The sequence below is a fragment of the Egretta garzetta genome, unplaced genomic scaffold, assembly GCF_000687185.1.
Source record: "Egretta garzetta isolate BGI_Z169 unplaced genomic scaffold, ASM68718v1 scaffold34, whole genome shotgun sequence".
Taxonomy (NCBI): Eukaryota; Metazoa; Chordata; class Aves; order Pelecaniformes; family Ardeidae; genus Egretta; species Egretta garzetta.
The window spans coordinates 3,487,522-3,502,911 of NW_009259586.1; the positions used below are offsets into that span (position 1 = coordinate 3,487,522).

Sequence of the window (15,390 nt, forward strand, 5' to 3'; positions counted from 1 at the left end):
TTTAGAGAAAAGGACCTAATAGCTTTCAGGTTTGGAAACCAGGCATGGAAATATGGTACCCCATGTCCTGCTTCATGTGGACTTTAGGTGCTGAGAGGTCAGGGCATTAGAAAGACCTATGAGGAGCCTGTCTGTCAGCTGAATGAAGCAAGATTATATCTTTTCACAGCATTGCACACTTCAATTTAGTTTTAATTGGTTTTGGAGCATCCTTTGAGTGTGTTGTAGGCTTTGCAGAGCTCTGCAGTGCCTTCTTACCTGTTGCTGCAGTAAACCGTTTTCCTTATGGTTTGCTCTTAACCTGTGGTTTTTCTTTTTCCTCTGAGCACCGATGCTACAAGTTTCCATGACAACTTCCAAGCTAACACATGGGTGCTGTCCCTTCAAAACAAAAATACTAATGTGGGGATTGTAGGACACTGGCAGTCGGAGTTGGTGACCTGGAGGGATGTCCCAGGGCAGGGATTAATTCATAACTCCAGAACAGATTCAGCCAGTTGACTTGCCAGGAGCATTCTCCAGCATAGTTAAAAAAAAACTTGATATATGTGAGACTAAAATGCTAACTATTAAACTTGGACAGAAATCAGATCTCTAGTTCACCTCTCCTCCATCATGACATTTGTCCATTGGCACAGAAAGGAAAAGACAAAAGTGTGGCGTGTTTTCTGCATATAATACCTTGGCTTGACTAAAAAGGAGACTGTAGAATGGCAATAGATCCAAAAGGCTTTGTTTATTTTTCCCCTCACACTTTTAGTCCCACTGAGAGAACTCACTGTCCTTATTATAAGATAGGCTTTATAAAATTGCAAATAATTTTTTATTTTACTTTTTTGTTTGCAAATGTAGGAGGAGAGCCTAGGAACAGTGGTTTAAATGACATCAGTACACAAGATATGAGGAAAGTGCTAGGACATGTGAGGATGGAGAAATAGTCCAGAATGTGTAGTGGTAGCAGGTCTGTGCAGGTCAAGGCCTGGCTCCCCTGCCGTTGTGGTGGTGACCACTGCTAGCCAAGTCCTTGCTTAACTCAAATGGCAGAAGTGACTTTCATAATAGATAGCTCCCTTCTGACTCTTAGTTGGATAAACATCTCAACCATCATATAGCAGTTTAGGCAAACATGTAGAGTTTAGTCTCCAGCATTCTGCTCTCCTCCATATTTTTTTTTTTTTTGCAGTGCCTTGTATACCCATTTTTATGGGAAGGGGAGGGTGTGTGCATGCTGCTTTTTCTCCTCTATCCTTATGTGCTTATTCCTAGGGCTCTTGTTTTGGATGATAAAACCAGGAAAGCATCTGGAATAGAAACTGATGTTCTCCTCACTGCAGGGATCATGTTGGAGGTAGAGGCTGTGGGATCGCACTAGCACCCTCAAGCAAATCTTATTCTTCATTCATCAGACATCTCAGTTATGAGGCAGCACTGACCAAGCATGAACTTTTAACAGTTTAAGTTGGTATTGGCCAGCTTTATGCTGGATTGGGTGCCATCTTCCATAGCCAGAGTGACCTCCATATCGCTGGGTAGCTGAGCAGAAATGCAGTTGTAAAACCATGGCTGATGCCAGGTGAAAGGTGTGTTCCCAAGCCCACGTGTTGAAGATCAAGGAACTGTGATCTGAAGTTCAGCCTTGGGCAACGATGAGTCAGTGACCAGGTCTCCTGGCATCCAAGCGTGGGTTGAACCAGCAAGGTCCACTGAGTAGTCAGCTCTTCTGAAAGCTTGCAAGGGAGCCTGTTGGAAAGGTGTGTGCTGGCTGAAAACTAATGATTGCATGTAGATGCATTCAGCCTTTAAAACTGTGGTTCCCTTCTGTGTTTAAGCTTGTTCCCCAGTTTCTGTTCTTGGGCTGTTCAGAGCAGGGGATAGTTTGTTCATGATTATCTCCTGTGACAACATTGCCCACTTGGAGGCAAGTGTGGCGGCAGCAAAACAAAATGCTGCTATTTGCAGGCAGAATTACCTTCTTTTATTTCTCTTAAAGTAAAATATCAAGCCTCCTGCCCTGTGCAGAAGATACTGTATGGGAATAGGCAAGGAGGAGATGTGCTGGCAGTAAGCATGTATGTGTTATCTTTTCCCTTTTGTTGGATAAAACATTGGGGAGGGGGGTGACACAGGTAACTGGAGGCTGTGTAGAGGTGGGTTTACCCACTGTTGCGTACCAGTGATGTTGCAAGCAAATCTGAGCAGCTAATAGTGAATTTAAGTTCTGCTGTTAAATATTAGTGACCAGGGATTTATGCTGCTACTGAGTACTTCCAGTGCTGGGTTTGTTTGGAGGATACACATCAACCAGAGCTAGTTGTCCCCATAGCAATCTCAGCAACTTCTCTATTATTTGTCACTAAACTTTGGAAGCAATTGCGACTTACTTACCTGCCACAGTACTTGGCACTGGTGGCTAGCCTAAGCCATCAAAATAAATTACTCTGCTTTTGATGTCTTATCAGAATATGGCTGTTGCAGAGGAAAACTGGCCCTATGTCTCCCATTTGTTTTATGGAGTTGAGGGGTTAAACCCAGAGAGTTCTGATGTGAGTTTAACCCACCCCTGCCCAAGGATGCCTACACCTAACTGCTGAATTGTTTGCTAAGGCAAGGATCCAGTTTGCTGCCACAGGTATTTCTCCCAACCTCTGCAGTTAATTAAAAAAACCCCAAAACTACAAAGGTTTTGCTTCAAATTACAAGTTCATTTGTGATAAGAAATTGAACAAATGGTTTGAAGCAATAAGCTACCAAGGCTTAATAAGTTAATGTTCAGCAGCTAGGCAGAAATGTCTGTCCTTTTCTCCTAGTCTACCCAGTTTCAGGCTACAGCTGTGATGGCTACCTTATTTCACCTGAGGTGAGGTGACTCAGCTGAGAAGGGGAACAGGCTCCTGGTGGTGTTTGTTCTCTATGCAAAAATCAAAATTTCTGTATCCCTCCTGCTGCATTGGTATGAGAGCATCATCAGACCTGGTGAAGTATCAGATGTTTTCAGAGTTGCAGCTGGTGCTTTTTGACTAGTAGATCTGCTGTGGAGCTCAGGCATTGATTCAGTGCTGAGCACCAAAGCAACATCTGAGCAGCAGAGGAAATAAATGGGTGCCAGAACTATTCTGCCTCTTATTTTTGCAGTTGGTACACTAACCAACCTGACTACTCCTAGTGGGTGTGTGGTGGTTGTCCCGTGTTGCCTGGGTTAAATGTGTGTGCAGTGATGAGGGTCTTTGGTTTGCCTTGTTTAACACACATAAGTGTGAATATTTTTTTCAAGGGCAACACAAAACATGCCTTGCATTTGAGGTGTTTGGAGGGTGATGAGCCCAGCTTGGTGTGCAGGGCTAGCTGAGAGCATCTCTGGGAAACCAGTATTTCTCATTCTTAGGGCTATTATCAAGGCGCATGGCTAGAATATAAAACTGCTCATGTTAATACTGGCTTTCGTAGGGGTAAATATAGCAACTGAGCTATAAGTACCTATTTTAAAAGTGCTTCTCCAATATTGAGTTCCCTCACTGCTGAGTGAGGGGGCTAACCTTCGGCGGGTGATCCCATCGCTCTGAGTATAACAGGCAAGAGGAGGAATGACTGAACTGTCATGTGTTCATCAACAGCCATTCCGGTTTTCTCTGGTTGGGTTTCTTCTGGGTTTTGACAGCCTTTTGTGTGATGAGAGACCTACTAAGTATTTATTGTTGATGCTGGTATTCTGCCTACTACTTGGCTTGCTTATCCTAGCAACTGAGGCAGGTGGGTCTGGTACATGAAGCTGAAAATAGTTTTGTGCTGCCTTTAAAAATCAAGGGATCTGAAAAGAGGTTAAATGTAGTTCCCTTGCAGACAAAGTTTTATGCCTTGCGTTGGGAAGAATTTGTGTGATCATATCCTTCAGGAAGGATCACAAAATGGGAAAGCTACTCATTTACAACTTTGATTTACCAGAGTTTGACTAACACACAAATATTGCTGCTGCCAGGTAGCATCGGATCATCTTGTCAGTCTGGGTTCTTCAAATACTATTTCATACAGAACAGAGAGGTATGGCTCAGTGATATGTTGAAACATAGTGCATCAATTTAAACACCACGTGTCAGAGATTAAATTGCCCTAATGCATGTTGAAATGAAAGTATCATTACACACTAGGAGCTCTGCAGCAAGAGAGCTCCAGTTAAAATACCCAAACTGCTGCTCACGCGTGAGTACTTACTGGAATGTGAATGTTGCTGCCTGCTTCTGTGTGTGAAGAGGCTATCTACATGGTACTTATTTTAACAAATAATTTTAGAAAGCTGTATAAAAATTGATGCCTATCTATATACCCTGGTGGGATGTGGGAGGCAATGAAAACCCTTCCACAATCTGGAAATGGGCTGTGGAAGGCTTCAGGTTTCCCACGCCGGTGGTATTCTGACTCCAGAAGTTGGGTCTAAAAGCCTAGCTGGCTGGCTCTCTTCCTCTCTTACTGAAACACGCAATCAAGAAAGCAATAAATACTCAGGTACTTTGATTTGATTCCGGATCCTGTCCTTGGATTATAGATTTATGTCTAATTTAGTAAAGCAGGCTGTAAGCCAGGCTGTGGGTTAGGATGAAACGCTGACAAAGCACAGTGGATTTCGGGCTGGGGATCAACAAGGAAAAGCAACAAATGCGACAGTAGTGGCGAGAGATTCTGAAAGCGAGATGTGAAGGAGGCTCTGCCCCTGGTACTGCATTCACATGGTGCTTCCCAAAAGGCGTGCTGTGTAGTTAGTGCATTTGCAGGGCTCAGAATGATGTGCCAATGCAAATATGTTCTTGACCACTGAAACACAGATGAGACTTCTCCCTGTTCAGCAGAAGGAAATCTGAACTGAGTTACTGTGAGGCTGAGCAAGCCTGAAATTGGAGTTCAGTCTTGTGGCCTCTCCTGTTAGCATGCTTAGGATGTTATCCCTCCTGCTGTAGCGTTTTAGTGTATTTGATGGCAACTGCATTTTGTAGTTTTGAGCTTGCTGATAATGCTTAATGAAATAGCCTGCAAGTAGTCTTCAGATGACTGAAATAGCTTGACAAAGGACTGCTTTCGGAAGGACATCACCTTGGTTAATTGGCCAGTAGTCACTGGAGGTTTGTCAAGTGATACCTCCCCTTACCAGTAATGACTCCTGGTACCCACAACTCTGCATGAACCAATGTAGAATATGTAAAGATGGTCCAGCCACATCTTTTGTTGCCAGCACTAGCTCTTTGCCAGCAAGTGCTTTAGCAGGAGCTGGAGTATGAGTAGTGCTTTGGCTTTATCCATGCTTTTATCCACGTTTTGTGTTGCCTGCATGGACCTGGGGGCTACTGAGTACAGCAACAGCCATTTCTTTTCCTTTTTTTTTTTTCCAAGGCAAATGCTTGCTGCAGCGAATTTAGCACCAGTTCCCCTGCCAACTAAGACTTCTCACTGCACAGTACCTTGCTTAAAATGTTCCAGCCAAACAGGATTTCCACAGATATTTGGGGTATCTTGGGTAAAAAGTGGGTAACATAGACACCGAAGTGTGGTGTGATGGCTCTTCTTCCTCCCTCTTCTGTCTTTTCTAGTACATAAACTGGATGTGGGTAGGAAATATGTGATATGGATGGAGGAAGAGGAGAGTTGAGACTTGAAGATAGAATGCCTGCACCCTTTTTGATGTGTCTGCTGACTTACAGCTCAGTTGTGGACAGGTCGCCTGGTGGTTGTGTTTCAGATCTGTCAATTGGATTTTGTGAATGTGCCGAGGGGTTAACTGTGTATGGAAGTACCATCCTCTGCTGAAAACCTCTTCAGTCCGGAGGAACAGGCTACTGTGCATTTGTATTTGTCGTGTTATTTCTGACCAAGTATCACCTGGGGTCACTAAATCCAGTGTTTCTCTCTTCCCTTAGCTGAAGCTTGAAGATCGCTCTGTGGTCCCTCGAGATGTGGTCAGACATATGAGCTCCAGCGTAAGTGCTTTTTATTTGTCCCTTTTTGATCATGATACTGCTGCATGGATTTCTAAGACTTGCCAAATTGCCTGAATGGAACTGAACAGTAATGCTTTGAGCATGTTCTATTTTTAGTGTGTTTGATAGACCTAGCTGCATCCTTTGAAAATGAAATGCTGATAAGGCTGCCTCTCTACTATTGCATATCTGCAAAGGTATCCTGAGCAAGCGAGCCTGATGATGTCAGGTAATGAGACAAGAAGCTTGTCTATCTTACCATCCTTTAAGTTTTAAACGATCCATTCTGAGATGCGGGGAGCATGGACCTGCTCTCCCGGACCTAACAGGGAGGCTGGAGTGGAGGTAGAGGACATTGCTGCTGCATGGTGTGCTGTGGTAGAGAATTTGGAGGAAATGTTGTCAGGGAAGACCCCTCAATCTACAGTGAGCAACATCTTGTCCAATTTCTCCCAGAAATACAGCAAATTCCAACACTAATGAAGCAAGACATACATTGAATCATCTGACACAGCTAGATCAGCAGAAAGCAAGGTGGTTCTTAATCAGCAGCCTATAATCATTACCTTTACTCTTCCTGGATGCTATTTTAAGTCCTAGTCATTCAATTCTAGTTGTACAGCATTTGTGCTTATTGGAGAATGGGTTTGGGGTTTGTGTAGGGAATACTGGCAATGTTGTTCGGATCAATTGTCGGATGAGATGTGGTCTCTTTAGGAGCTTGGCTGGGTTGGCAATTTCTTGCTGTTGCTCACACCTAACCTATAACCCCGAGCCATATGGCCTGCCATGTGCACGCCTGTATCTTCTCTTGACTTGCTTCCAGCAATGTGGCTACCAAGGTTGTGATGAAGCAGGCAGCTGGCCACTAACTGCTGCAGTTGCACCACATGGTGTGCAGCCTGGTGCAGGGGTGGGGAAAGCCATTCCCTGACCTGGGTGTTTTGGTTTTTGAAATAAAGCCTTTTTGTCAATTACAAAAAAAGTAAACCCACCCCTTTTTCACAGAATATTCCAAAGAGAAGAAAAGGGAAAAAAACCATGAAGGGTAATTTGAAAAATGCTGAAACAAAATATTTCCTTAAGAAATGTAATTATTGTTTGAAATGGAAATTTGGAGTCAACATATCTTATTGAAACTGCAGCTTTATGAAAACGTTTCAATCCAAAACAAAGAACTGCTAGCAAATTGAAATATCAGCTGTTCATGCTGTTGTACCTGGCACAGCTGGACTCTGTAGTATATCCCCCTTGTTCAGAGGGATGCTTTGAGTCCTGCCTCTCAGCTGCTTGTTCTCCAGTGCTTCTTACAGTCATTTTAAGCTTTCAGGACAGCAAGCTCTTCTCCTCTTGGCAAACATGGATGTGCTGCTTTTGTTTGCAATTTCCATACTCGTCTGAGCAGAAATTGGCTTCTCTGGCTTGCTGCACGTGTATCAGAAGATACATTGCCCAGCAGTTGTTTTGCACACTCCTTTATTGTCTGTCTGCATGTTTAAACCCTGGCTTTTGCTTGATCATTTATACTAGTGGCCGATAACTTCACTTTTTTTTAATTGATGGAATGGTGAGGGTATAGCTCAATTTCTTCTCTCCCCTCTAGTCAAAAGTTACAGCAAATCTGAAGATGACTTATACTTCACCTTGCCCTCCAATACATTCTAAACGTCAGTGGTAAATGAAACAAACCCCTCCTATCCCAAAGAAAAACTTCACTTGTTAATCAGATGTATTCCAAAAATTTAAAAAGCATTTAAAATAGAAAATCTGCAAGTGTCAGCCTGCCAAATTCAGGATGTGGGATGGTTGCCCTGCACCAGTTGGCCTGGCAAATGCACAATGTGGAACTTACTCTGTATTCACCACACTCTCTTAGGGCTTGTTTTTAACCTTGAGCGGGAAGGACTTGAAATCCTCTGTTCCTCAAGAGGAGAGAGCTGACTCAAATTCATGTGCTTCTCATCAAGCACTGAATCTGGGGAAAGACTGCTTCAGGGGGTAATGCATAAAATGAGATCACTTTCTCTGGATGCAGTTGACCTGTAAGTCTAATCCAGCTGGATGAGAAGTGGTGAAAGTGGCAGAGTTCATTTTTCCAGGTGATACACTAATCTGGGGGAAAGATTAGAAGTAGGTCTGTAATCTGTCAGACACCTGAATTTTGTTCCTTCAAAGGGTGCTGGGCTATTCTGTCCCTTCTAAATAAAGCAGTAAGAGGGTGGCATAAAGATCCTCTTATTAGAAAGAAGAAAAAAAAAGAGTAGAAGGATGGGAGGTGGAAGATGCGGGATTGCAGCCTACGCTTGCTGAACTGCTTTTCTCTCAGATGGGAGTTTGCTGGTCTGCCTTAAAGCCTTGTCTCTGATGGGCAAGGAAGAGTCACTTCTCCATCCAATCACTGCTTCAATACTCAGTATCTCCAGCATGGTGTGCTGTCAGGGTACCAGAAGAAGCAGGAAGAAAGTCTAGGGAGTGCGCTTAATTCTGGTGCGAGTAGGGCTTGAACCCGTCAACTCTTCCAACACAGATCAGTCACCCCCCTTTTCCAGTTCTGCTGTTGGAGTTGACAGAAATTGATTTTTGTAATAGAGCAGTGGAATGTCAGCTCATTTCATCTGGCCCCTGCTTAAATGGGAGTGTCTAATGAACGGGATGGAACAGTTGTGTTTGAGCAGGCTGGTGGGGAGCTGTGCTCCGGCTGTAGACCTGCCCTGGAGGACAAGAGACAAGTTGGCAACTTCTCGCTCCGGGACTGCATTGCTGAGCGTTGCTATAATCTGAGAGTGATTCAGCAGAACCCCTCAGCCTGCAAATCTGCCTCCTCTGTCGCAGGCTAATGTTTAATGTGACAGTGAAATAAATAAACTCATAATAAACAAAGATTCAGTGGCAGGTGAGGTAGGAGACCTGTGACTCAACAGCCCTGTAGCTTCTGGGGCTGCTTACAACATTGATCTCTGCTTTCTTATCCACAGCATCTTGGCAACTGGAAGGAGAAACCAGCTGAACTAAACCTGATCTAGTTAGCGGTGTCCCTGCTCACTGCAGGGGGCTTGGACTAGATTACCTCTAGGGGTCCCTTCCAACCCAAAACATTCTATGATTCTATGAAATCCGCTGCCCTTGTGCATGACTAGTGGCATCTGACTGCATTAGTGGGAGACAGGCTTGTAGGGTGTGCAGGCACCCTCTCCATGGGGAAACTGTCACTTAGAGAATGGGCAGAGGGTATTGGTGTCCATCAGTCACCCCAGGCCTGGTGTTGCTACGTGTTATCCTTTACCATCAATAAAAGAGGGTGTTTAGGCCCAGAGACAAGATGATGCACAGAAACTGCAGGTGTTTGATTGCATCACATCTCAGAGCTGCTGTCACCTTGGCTGCTGATAAAGGAAAAATTAATTCTGAAGTGCGCAGTGTAGGGCAAGGGATTTGTTTCTTGAGGTTTTTTTTGGTTCTGACTACTAAGAAATGTAAAACACAGGGCCTGAACTGCAAAGCATGGGCAGAGGATGGACTGGGCATGCTTAATTTAGCTTAATCTGGAGGAAAAGCAGGGTAGGTGGCTGTGCTCTGGCCTTCAGAAGCTGTGGGTTTCAGCTGAGCAGGTGCCAATTCTGAGCAGGCCTTGTTCATCCTACAGCTCGAATTGTGCTGGCAGTAGCAGTTGTGAAACTGGTGTAGTTCTGGCAAACCCTTTTCAGGTGAGAGTTACGGTACAGCTCTGCTGGGCTCTTTACTGGCAGCCTGTGCAAGGCTGCAAGCTACGTTAGGCTTAGCTGCCGTCTGTCATGATGGAGCTATAGCTGGGGAAGGTTCCCTTTGCTTCCCAGCCTTTCTAAAAGAAATGGGACTGATATGTGGAGCAGCTGGAGGCCCACTGCCTTGGGCTCTGCCAGCCTGGCTCTCCCAGCCCTCCTGGCCATGCTGGCACAACTATGCACAGGCGATGTGTGGGGCAGGACCCGCTCCCCTCATCAACGCCTCCGCTGGAGCTGGGGGGCTGAGGAGCAGAGGGTTTGTGTGATGTGAGAAAGAGGATTTGTAGCAGGCAGGTGGAAAGCAAGCCAGCCACATGGGCTGAGCAATCTTCAGGAATTATCCTGGACTGCAGGTGTCTGCAGGGTGTCTTTGCTTTACATACCGGTCCCCGAGATGATACTGGATGAGTTGAGCACAAGCAAACTCCTGAACTCCCAAAGGGCGGCCCAGGGCTCTGAGTTAAAAGCCTTGAATAAAGACTTAATGTGGTCAAAAGAACAGTGTGTTTGTAAGTGGGCTGAGCAAACAAATCCCCTTCTCACAGGGTATAAGCCCTTCGAGTGTTATGCTCAAGTCCTCCTGGAGCAGAGACCTTGATGTTTGAGATCAGGACAGCTTCAGAAGTTGCTGATACCAGGGCATTTGTCATGCTGGCCCTCAGTCAGCTTTTATAATGGACTTGTGGTCTTTAATAAATAAGAGTATCGATTGTTCCAGCTGTCAGGAGGCCAGGGCAGCTGCCGCATTTGACAGTGTTTGGGTTAGCAGCCCTTCCTTGCAGGCCTCCGCCATATGTGTAAGCAACATGCATATTGTGTGCTCCCTGCCAAACTATCCCCAGAAGGCTCTTGACAGCATGCATTATTTTCTTGGGGACAAAAAAGATTAAAACTTTGCTAAAAAGTGAGGGAGATAACGACAACCATCTTGTAATTGGACCAACTGGAAATTATCTGGCTTGAAACCTTGAAATCTGATGAAAGGTGCCAGATTTTTTTTTTTTGTATGGCAGCAACTGAAGGCCATTTATATTGTCCTGCAAAATCAAGCTTTACATGAGAAATCAGAGAGCTTTAAAGGTTTTCCCTTGTGTGCTGGGGTGGTTGATCTACCCCTGCCTTTGCTGGCTCAGGGCAGTACCTACAGGATGGTACTATGGAGTTGCAGAGATCTGCTCAGTTGGATAGACCAAGGAACCAGGCAGATTTTAGAGCAAGTAAATGACAATCACCTGACATAGCATGGTCTTATTTGACCAGATGCAGGAGTCTCTGGGCTGCTGCGTTAGCAGCCATTGCAAGTTTTAACTGGGAAGAAAACATTGGAGGTCTCTAATAGTGATCTCACCTTCTGAGTCGTCTCAGGGTCATGTGCAATGCCCCTTCAGAATGAGGGCCTGAAGGGTACGAGGTGGGTTTACTCTTGAGACTTGTCTCTGCAGTTCCCATCTGTACCAGAGCACGTACATGTGGATGTAGGACCTTCCCTAGGTGATAAACTGTTTTTCTCTTTTGTGTTTTCAGGACAGCCAGTGTGGGACTGTAATTGATGTCAACATAGAGTGTGCTGTGAAGCTGGTAGGAACCAACTGCATCCTCTACCCTGTCAACAGCAAAGACCTGCAACATATCTGGGTGAGAACAGAGCCAAAATACATGTGGGAGCCAGGGCTTGGTGGGTTGGAGGGATGCTGCTGTATTCCAAGTAACACATGCAAGGGAGGCATCCATATTGTGCAAGATGCATCTGCGGCTTGGTTTTATTTTAAACTTACTGAAAGCATCCTCCCTAGAAGAAGATGATGCAGCATCGCCTCATCTCCCCATCTGTTCTGTGTTTCTGGTCACATCACTTAAGACCAAATTGACTTGGAGGGCTAGGTTGATATTAAATGGTGTGAGAAATTCTGCACTGAGATGGGCTGGTGTGATGACCTGATTGGGGCAGCCCCATGGCAGTGGCACAGAGCTGCTGAGCTGCAGTGTTGTTATTGTTTAAACAGGCTATTAAAATGCTGAAAGGAGTTGAGTATGTGTCTGTTGAGCTGGAACAGTCTGAAATGTACCTGGTTCTCCCTCTTGAGAGGGTGGGTGATTTCCAGAGACCAGGTGGGGTAGGATTTCATAATCTTTTCTCCTCTGAGAAAAAGATAATTTGGGAGTGAAGAGCAGGAGTGTCACAACTCTCTCAAGAAACAGCTTGTGGAAAGGCAGTGGGATACAGGCTTCTCTGCTTGGGATGGAATATTAGTCTCAGTAATAAAAATTAATTGTTAATATTGGCTGAAGGCAAGTGTGACTTAGCAAGTTTAAGATCTGAGGGAAGTATCCCAGAAACCCCAAGCTGTTTAACTGGAGAATCCAGGCTGTGTGCTGTCAAGCAAACTCTTCAATGTACATTTATTTCGGTTTACAGCAAGATCTGCTGTTGCTGTCATAAATCCCTTTGAGATTGCTATCTAGTCTGCATTGTTTGGGGACGGACTTGAGTTCTCAAAGTACAAGGGTCAATGTTTATAAGGTTTGTTTCCTGTTTTCTTTGTAGCCTTTCATGTATGGTGACTACATAGCTTATGACTGCTGGCTGGGCAAGGTCTATGATTTGAAGAACCAAGTCATCCTCAAGCTTTCCAATGGAGCCAGGTACTTCTTTCTGTTGCAGACTGTCCCCCTTGGGTTTCATGATCCTGATCTTTTTTGGGAGAACTAGAAACAGGCTGGGCTTCTCATCTGTGTACTGATAAATCATCTGCTTGCATTATCTTCAGAAGTAGAGTAAGCATACATCTTTCATTGGTCACCCTCTGGAAAAGCTGTTGTCTGAAAGGTGACAATTTTTTTTTCAATCCCAGCAGATCAGTCCTTCAGAACTAAAGTATGTTGATTTTTAAGCTGCACTTCTCCCCCAGAAAAGTGACTGTTTAAGATAGTCTGGCATATGCAACCCATCTCAGTAGGAGTGCATATCTTTACTGAGATGCAGGGAGGGAGGATTCTTACTGACAAAAAATATTAAAAAAAAAAAGTGTAGAAACCTGCAGGCTAGTGGCTTTCATCAAAGATGAAAAAGCAGCCCAAGACTGAACAGCTTTGCTTTATTATCACTGTTAATTGCAACTGTATTAGGAATGTTTTTTCAATGAAGACATAATCTAAAGTTGTCTCTCAAGAGATTTAACCAGAGATATTGAAAGAAATACCTGGTTAACTTATTCTGTAGTTCTGCAAAGCCAGCAGAAGGATCTGAATTCTATTCCTTGTGCACATTGAACAATTACTTGAGAACTAAAAACCATCTGAACTCGCTACGTTCACTCTTACTGAGGCCTGTCTTGTCCAACAAACTTTTTTATTAAGAAGGAAGGAATCAGTGGAGGGCCAAGAGGCTTATGGGCCTGGCAGCTGGGGGATAACCCATCTGTCTTGTAAATTGAGTGTTGACATTGATGTTTTAAAAAAAAAAAAAAAGCAAACCTAGAACCCCGCTGCCAGCTCTGAGTCTTTCTAAGAGAAGTGAGTAATTCAAGAGCTATAACAGATGACTGGTGGATGTGTCTGTGATTTTGATTGTTTTAGCTTTCAGTTAATGCAGGCTGAAAGGCTCTTGCGTGTATGTTAAACTGAGAGTGAAAAATAGCTACACTTCTCTGTATTGCCTGCAGTTACTGATGCAACTTAAAACCTTGCTTGGTTTCTGTTACCAGCTTGTGCATAGCTATGTAAAATGAGGTAACTGTTTTCAAAATTTCTTCCTAATGAATCATTTGAAATCTCACCAGAACTCACTCTGGAAATAAAGCTATTACTGAAGCAAATATACCCAAATTGCCTTTAGGTTCCAGTGTCCGTGTGAATAAGAAATGGGACTTTGCAGCAGACAAATCTTGTCCGGCACACTGCATATTAGTTCTTTTTTTTTACATGCTGAAGCGAACCTTTAAATACCAGGTGTGGACTGTAAAGGCTCAGCGATGTACCGCTGGGTCTATGGACAGACCTGCTCAGGCAGTGTCAGTTATTTGATGCTGTTTGCTTTTGAGATGGATGGCTCTGGAAGTGCAGCCGTATCTCTTGTCTGTTTTCCAGGTGTTCTATGAGCACAGAAGATGGAGCCAAGCTATATGATGTTTGTCCTCACGTCAGTGACTCGGTGAGCTTCTGGTTCTCCTGAGAGTCTTTTTAATCAACTTCATCTTGTAAGCTTTTCGTGCAGGAAGGAGGGGGAAGGCAAAATCATAGGCACTTATTAATCCTAAAAATTAAATGATGCATTACAGCTGAAAAACACTTCACTAGATCTTCACTTGAAGTAAGTGTAACAGGATGTAGCTTAAAGGTAGTGTTAGTAATGAGCAGGTTTTGAAGGAGGTATTACAATTTGTATATCCAACTGCTTTCTTTGCAAACAACTTGCATAACATGCAGTCAGATGGCTGATGTCAAGGCAGTTCACTGTCTGCTCATTATATCTGTACATGCTTGAAAAGGTTCTTACTCCATTTAATGCTTTCAAAATTGTTTCCCTTCTGGAAAAGGGTGTATTGTTTAAAAGGTGTTCTGCTAGAAGCATGGTTCCAGATCATGTAAAATACTGTCCCTTGCTATTGTAATCCATCACATTCTCTGAATGGAGACCTGCCACTGTAATGGCATTTTCCAGATCACGTGGTGGGGAAGGTTTTTCTAGCTTTTGGGTAAAACATAGTTCCCTGTGTGATGATGGGATCTAACCTCTCACCTTCAAAGGCTGACGACAGCTTGCTTGTTCTTCCAAACAGCATCAGTAGGGCCTTGCTGCGCTCCTGGCAGCAGTATTGGGAGTTGACTGAGAATGGCGTGTAATTCTTAGGAACTAGCAATGCAGTCAGCCTTTATCCTTCCCAGCTTTCCCAGTCCCTTTGATCTAAAACTGTACTTCTGTTAAAATCTGATGCCTGTTTCTCAAAGAGTAAATGGAATATCAGTTTAATAGGATGTACTGCTCTGGTTTTCTTGTTCTGTACAGAAAAGGTGTGGTCTGTTGCTAGATGTTCTCCAGTATCTTAGTCTGTGCTACTTTGGGTTGTGCAGTATGTTTCCACTTGCTAAATGGATGCTGTAGCAGCATCCAGCTTCTGCGTACCCAATTTTGAGATGCCTTGTTTTGAGTCAGGCTGCCTTTAAAGTGTACATAGTCCTCTGGAGACTTGCGGTTTGGTCTGAAACATGAGTTGTCTCCAGCGTTACTCTTGATCCTGTACTCAGAATTGCAGTGCATTAGATACTTACCTGACTTAGATCTTGTCGCATTGCTCATCCTTTCTGACAAATTACAAGACTTGATATGATTTTGTGCTCAGTATTTTATTTACCCTGAACTGCACTGTCCGCCCCCACGTTCTGAATCTTCAGCTCATCAAGTCACTCTAAATAGCAGTGGGAAAGAGCTTTAGGACAGTAATTGTTGTGTTTGCCATCCTGTTTTGTTTTCAAAGAACTGTCATATTTAACTAATCCACTTCAGACAGGAGTAATACTTACAAACTTAATTTGACAAGCAGAGGAGTGAAGGCAGGCATCCTTTGGCTCTGAAAGCTGTAGGAGCTTGAATTAGAGCATGGAAAAGAGGTGGGTGTCCTTGTCCAGGACTCAGCCCACCTTGGCTACCTCCTTATTGAAAACATTTGTGT

General features: G+C 44.0%; 1 protein-coding gene across 3 annotated transcripts in view; it reads left to right on the plus strand.

Moving 5' to 3' along the window:
* Window positions 1–15,390, plus strand: part of UBE2O (ubiquitin conjugating enzyme E2 O) — a 63,348-nt gene that overhangs the window by 28,739 nt on the left and 19,219 nt on the right. For 2 of the 3 annotated variants that reach the window (XM_035893321.1, XM_009637822.2), the window contains exons 2-5: window positions 5,901–5,960; window positions 11,246–11,356; window positions 12,267–12,364; window positions 13,808–13,871. In XM_035893321.1, coding sequence (XP_035749214.1) covers window positions 5,901–5,960; window positions 11,246–11,356; window positions 12,267–12,364; window positions 13,808–13,871 — 333 coding nt within the window. Of the gene's footprint in view, window positions 1–5,900; window positions 5,961–6,077; window positions 6,190–11,245; window positions 11,357–12,266; window positions 12,365–13,807; window positions 13,872–15,390 lie in introns of those variants that run through there. The other variant, XM_035893322.1, reaches the window with a different exon arrangement.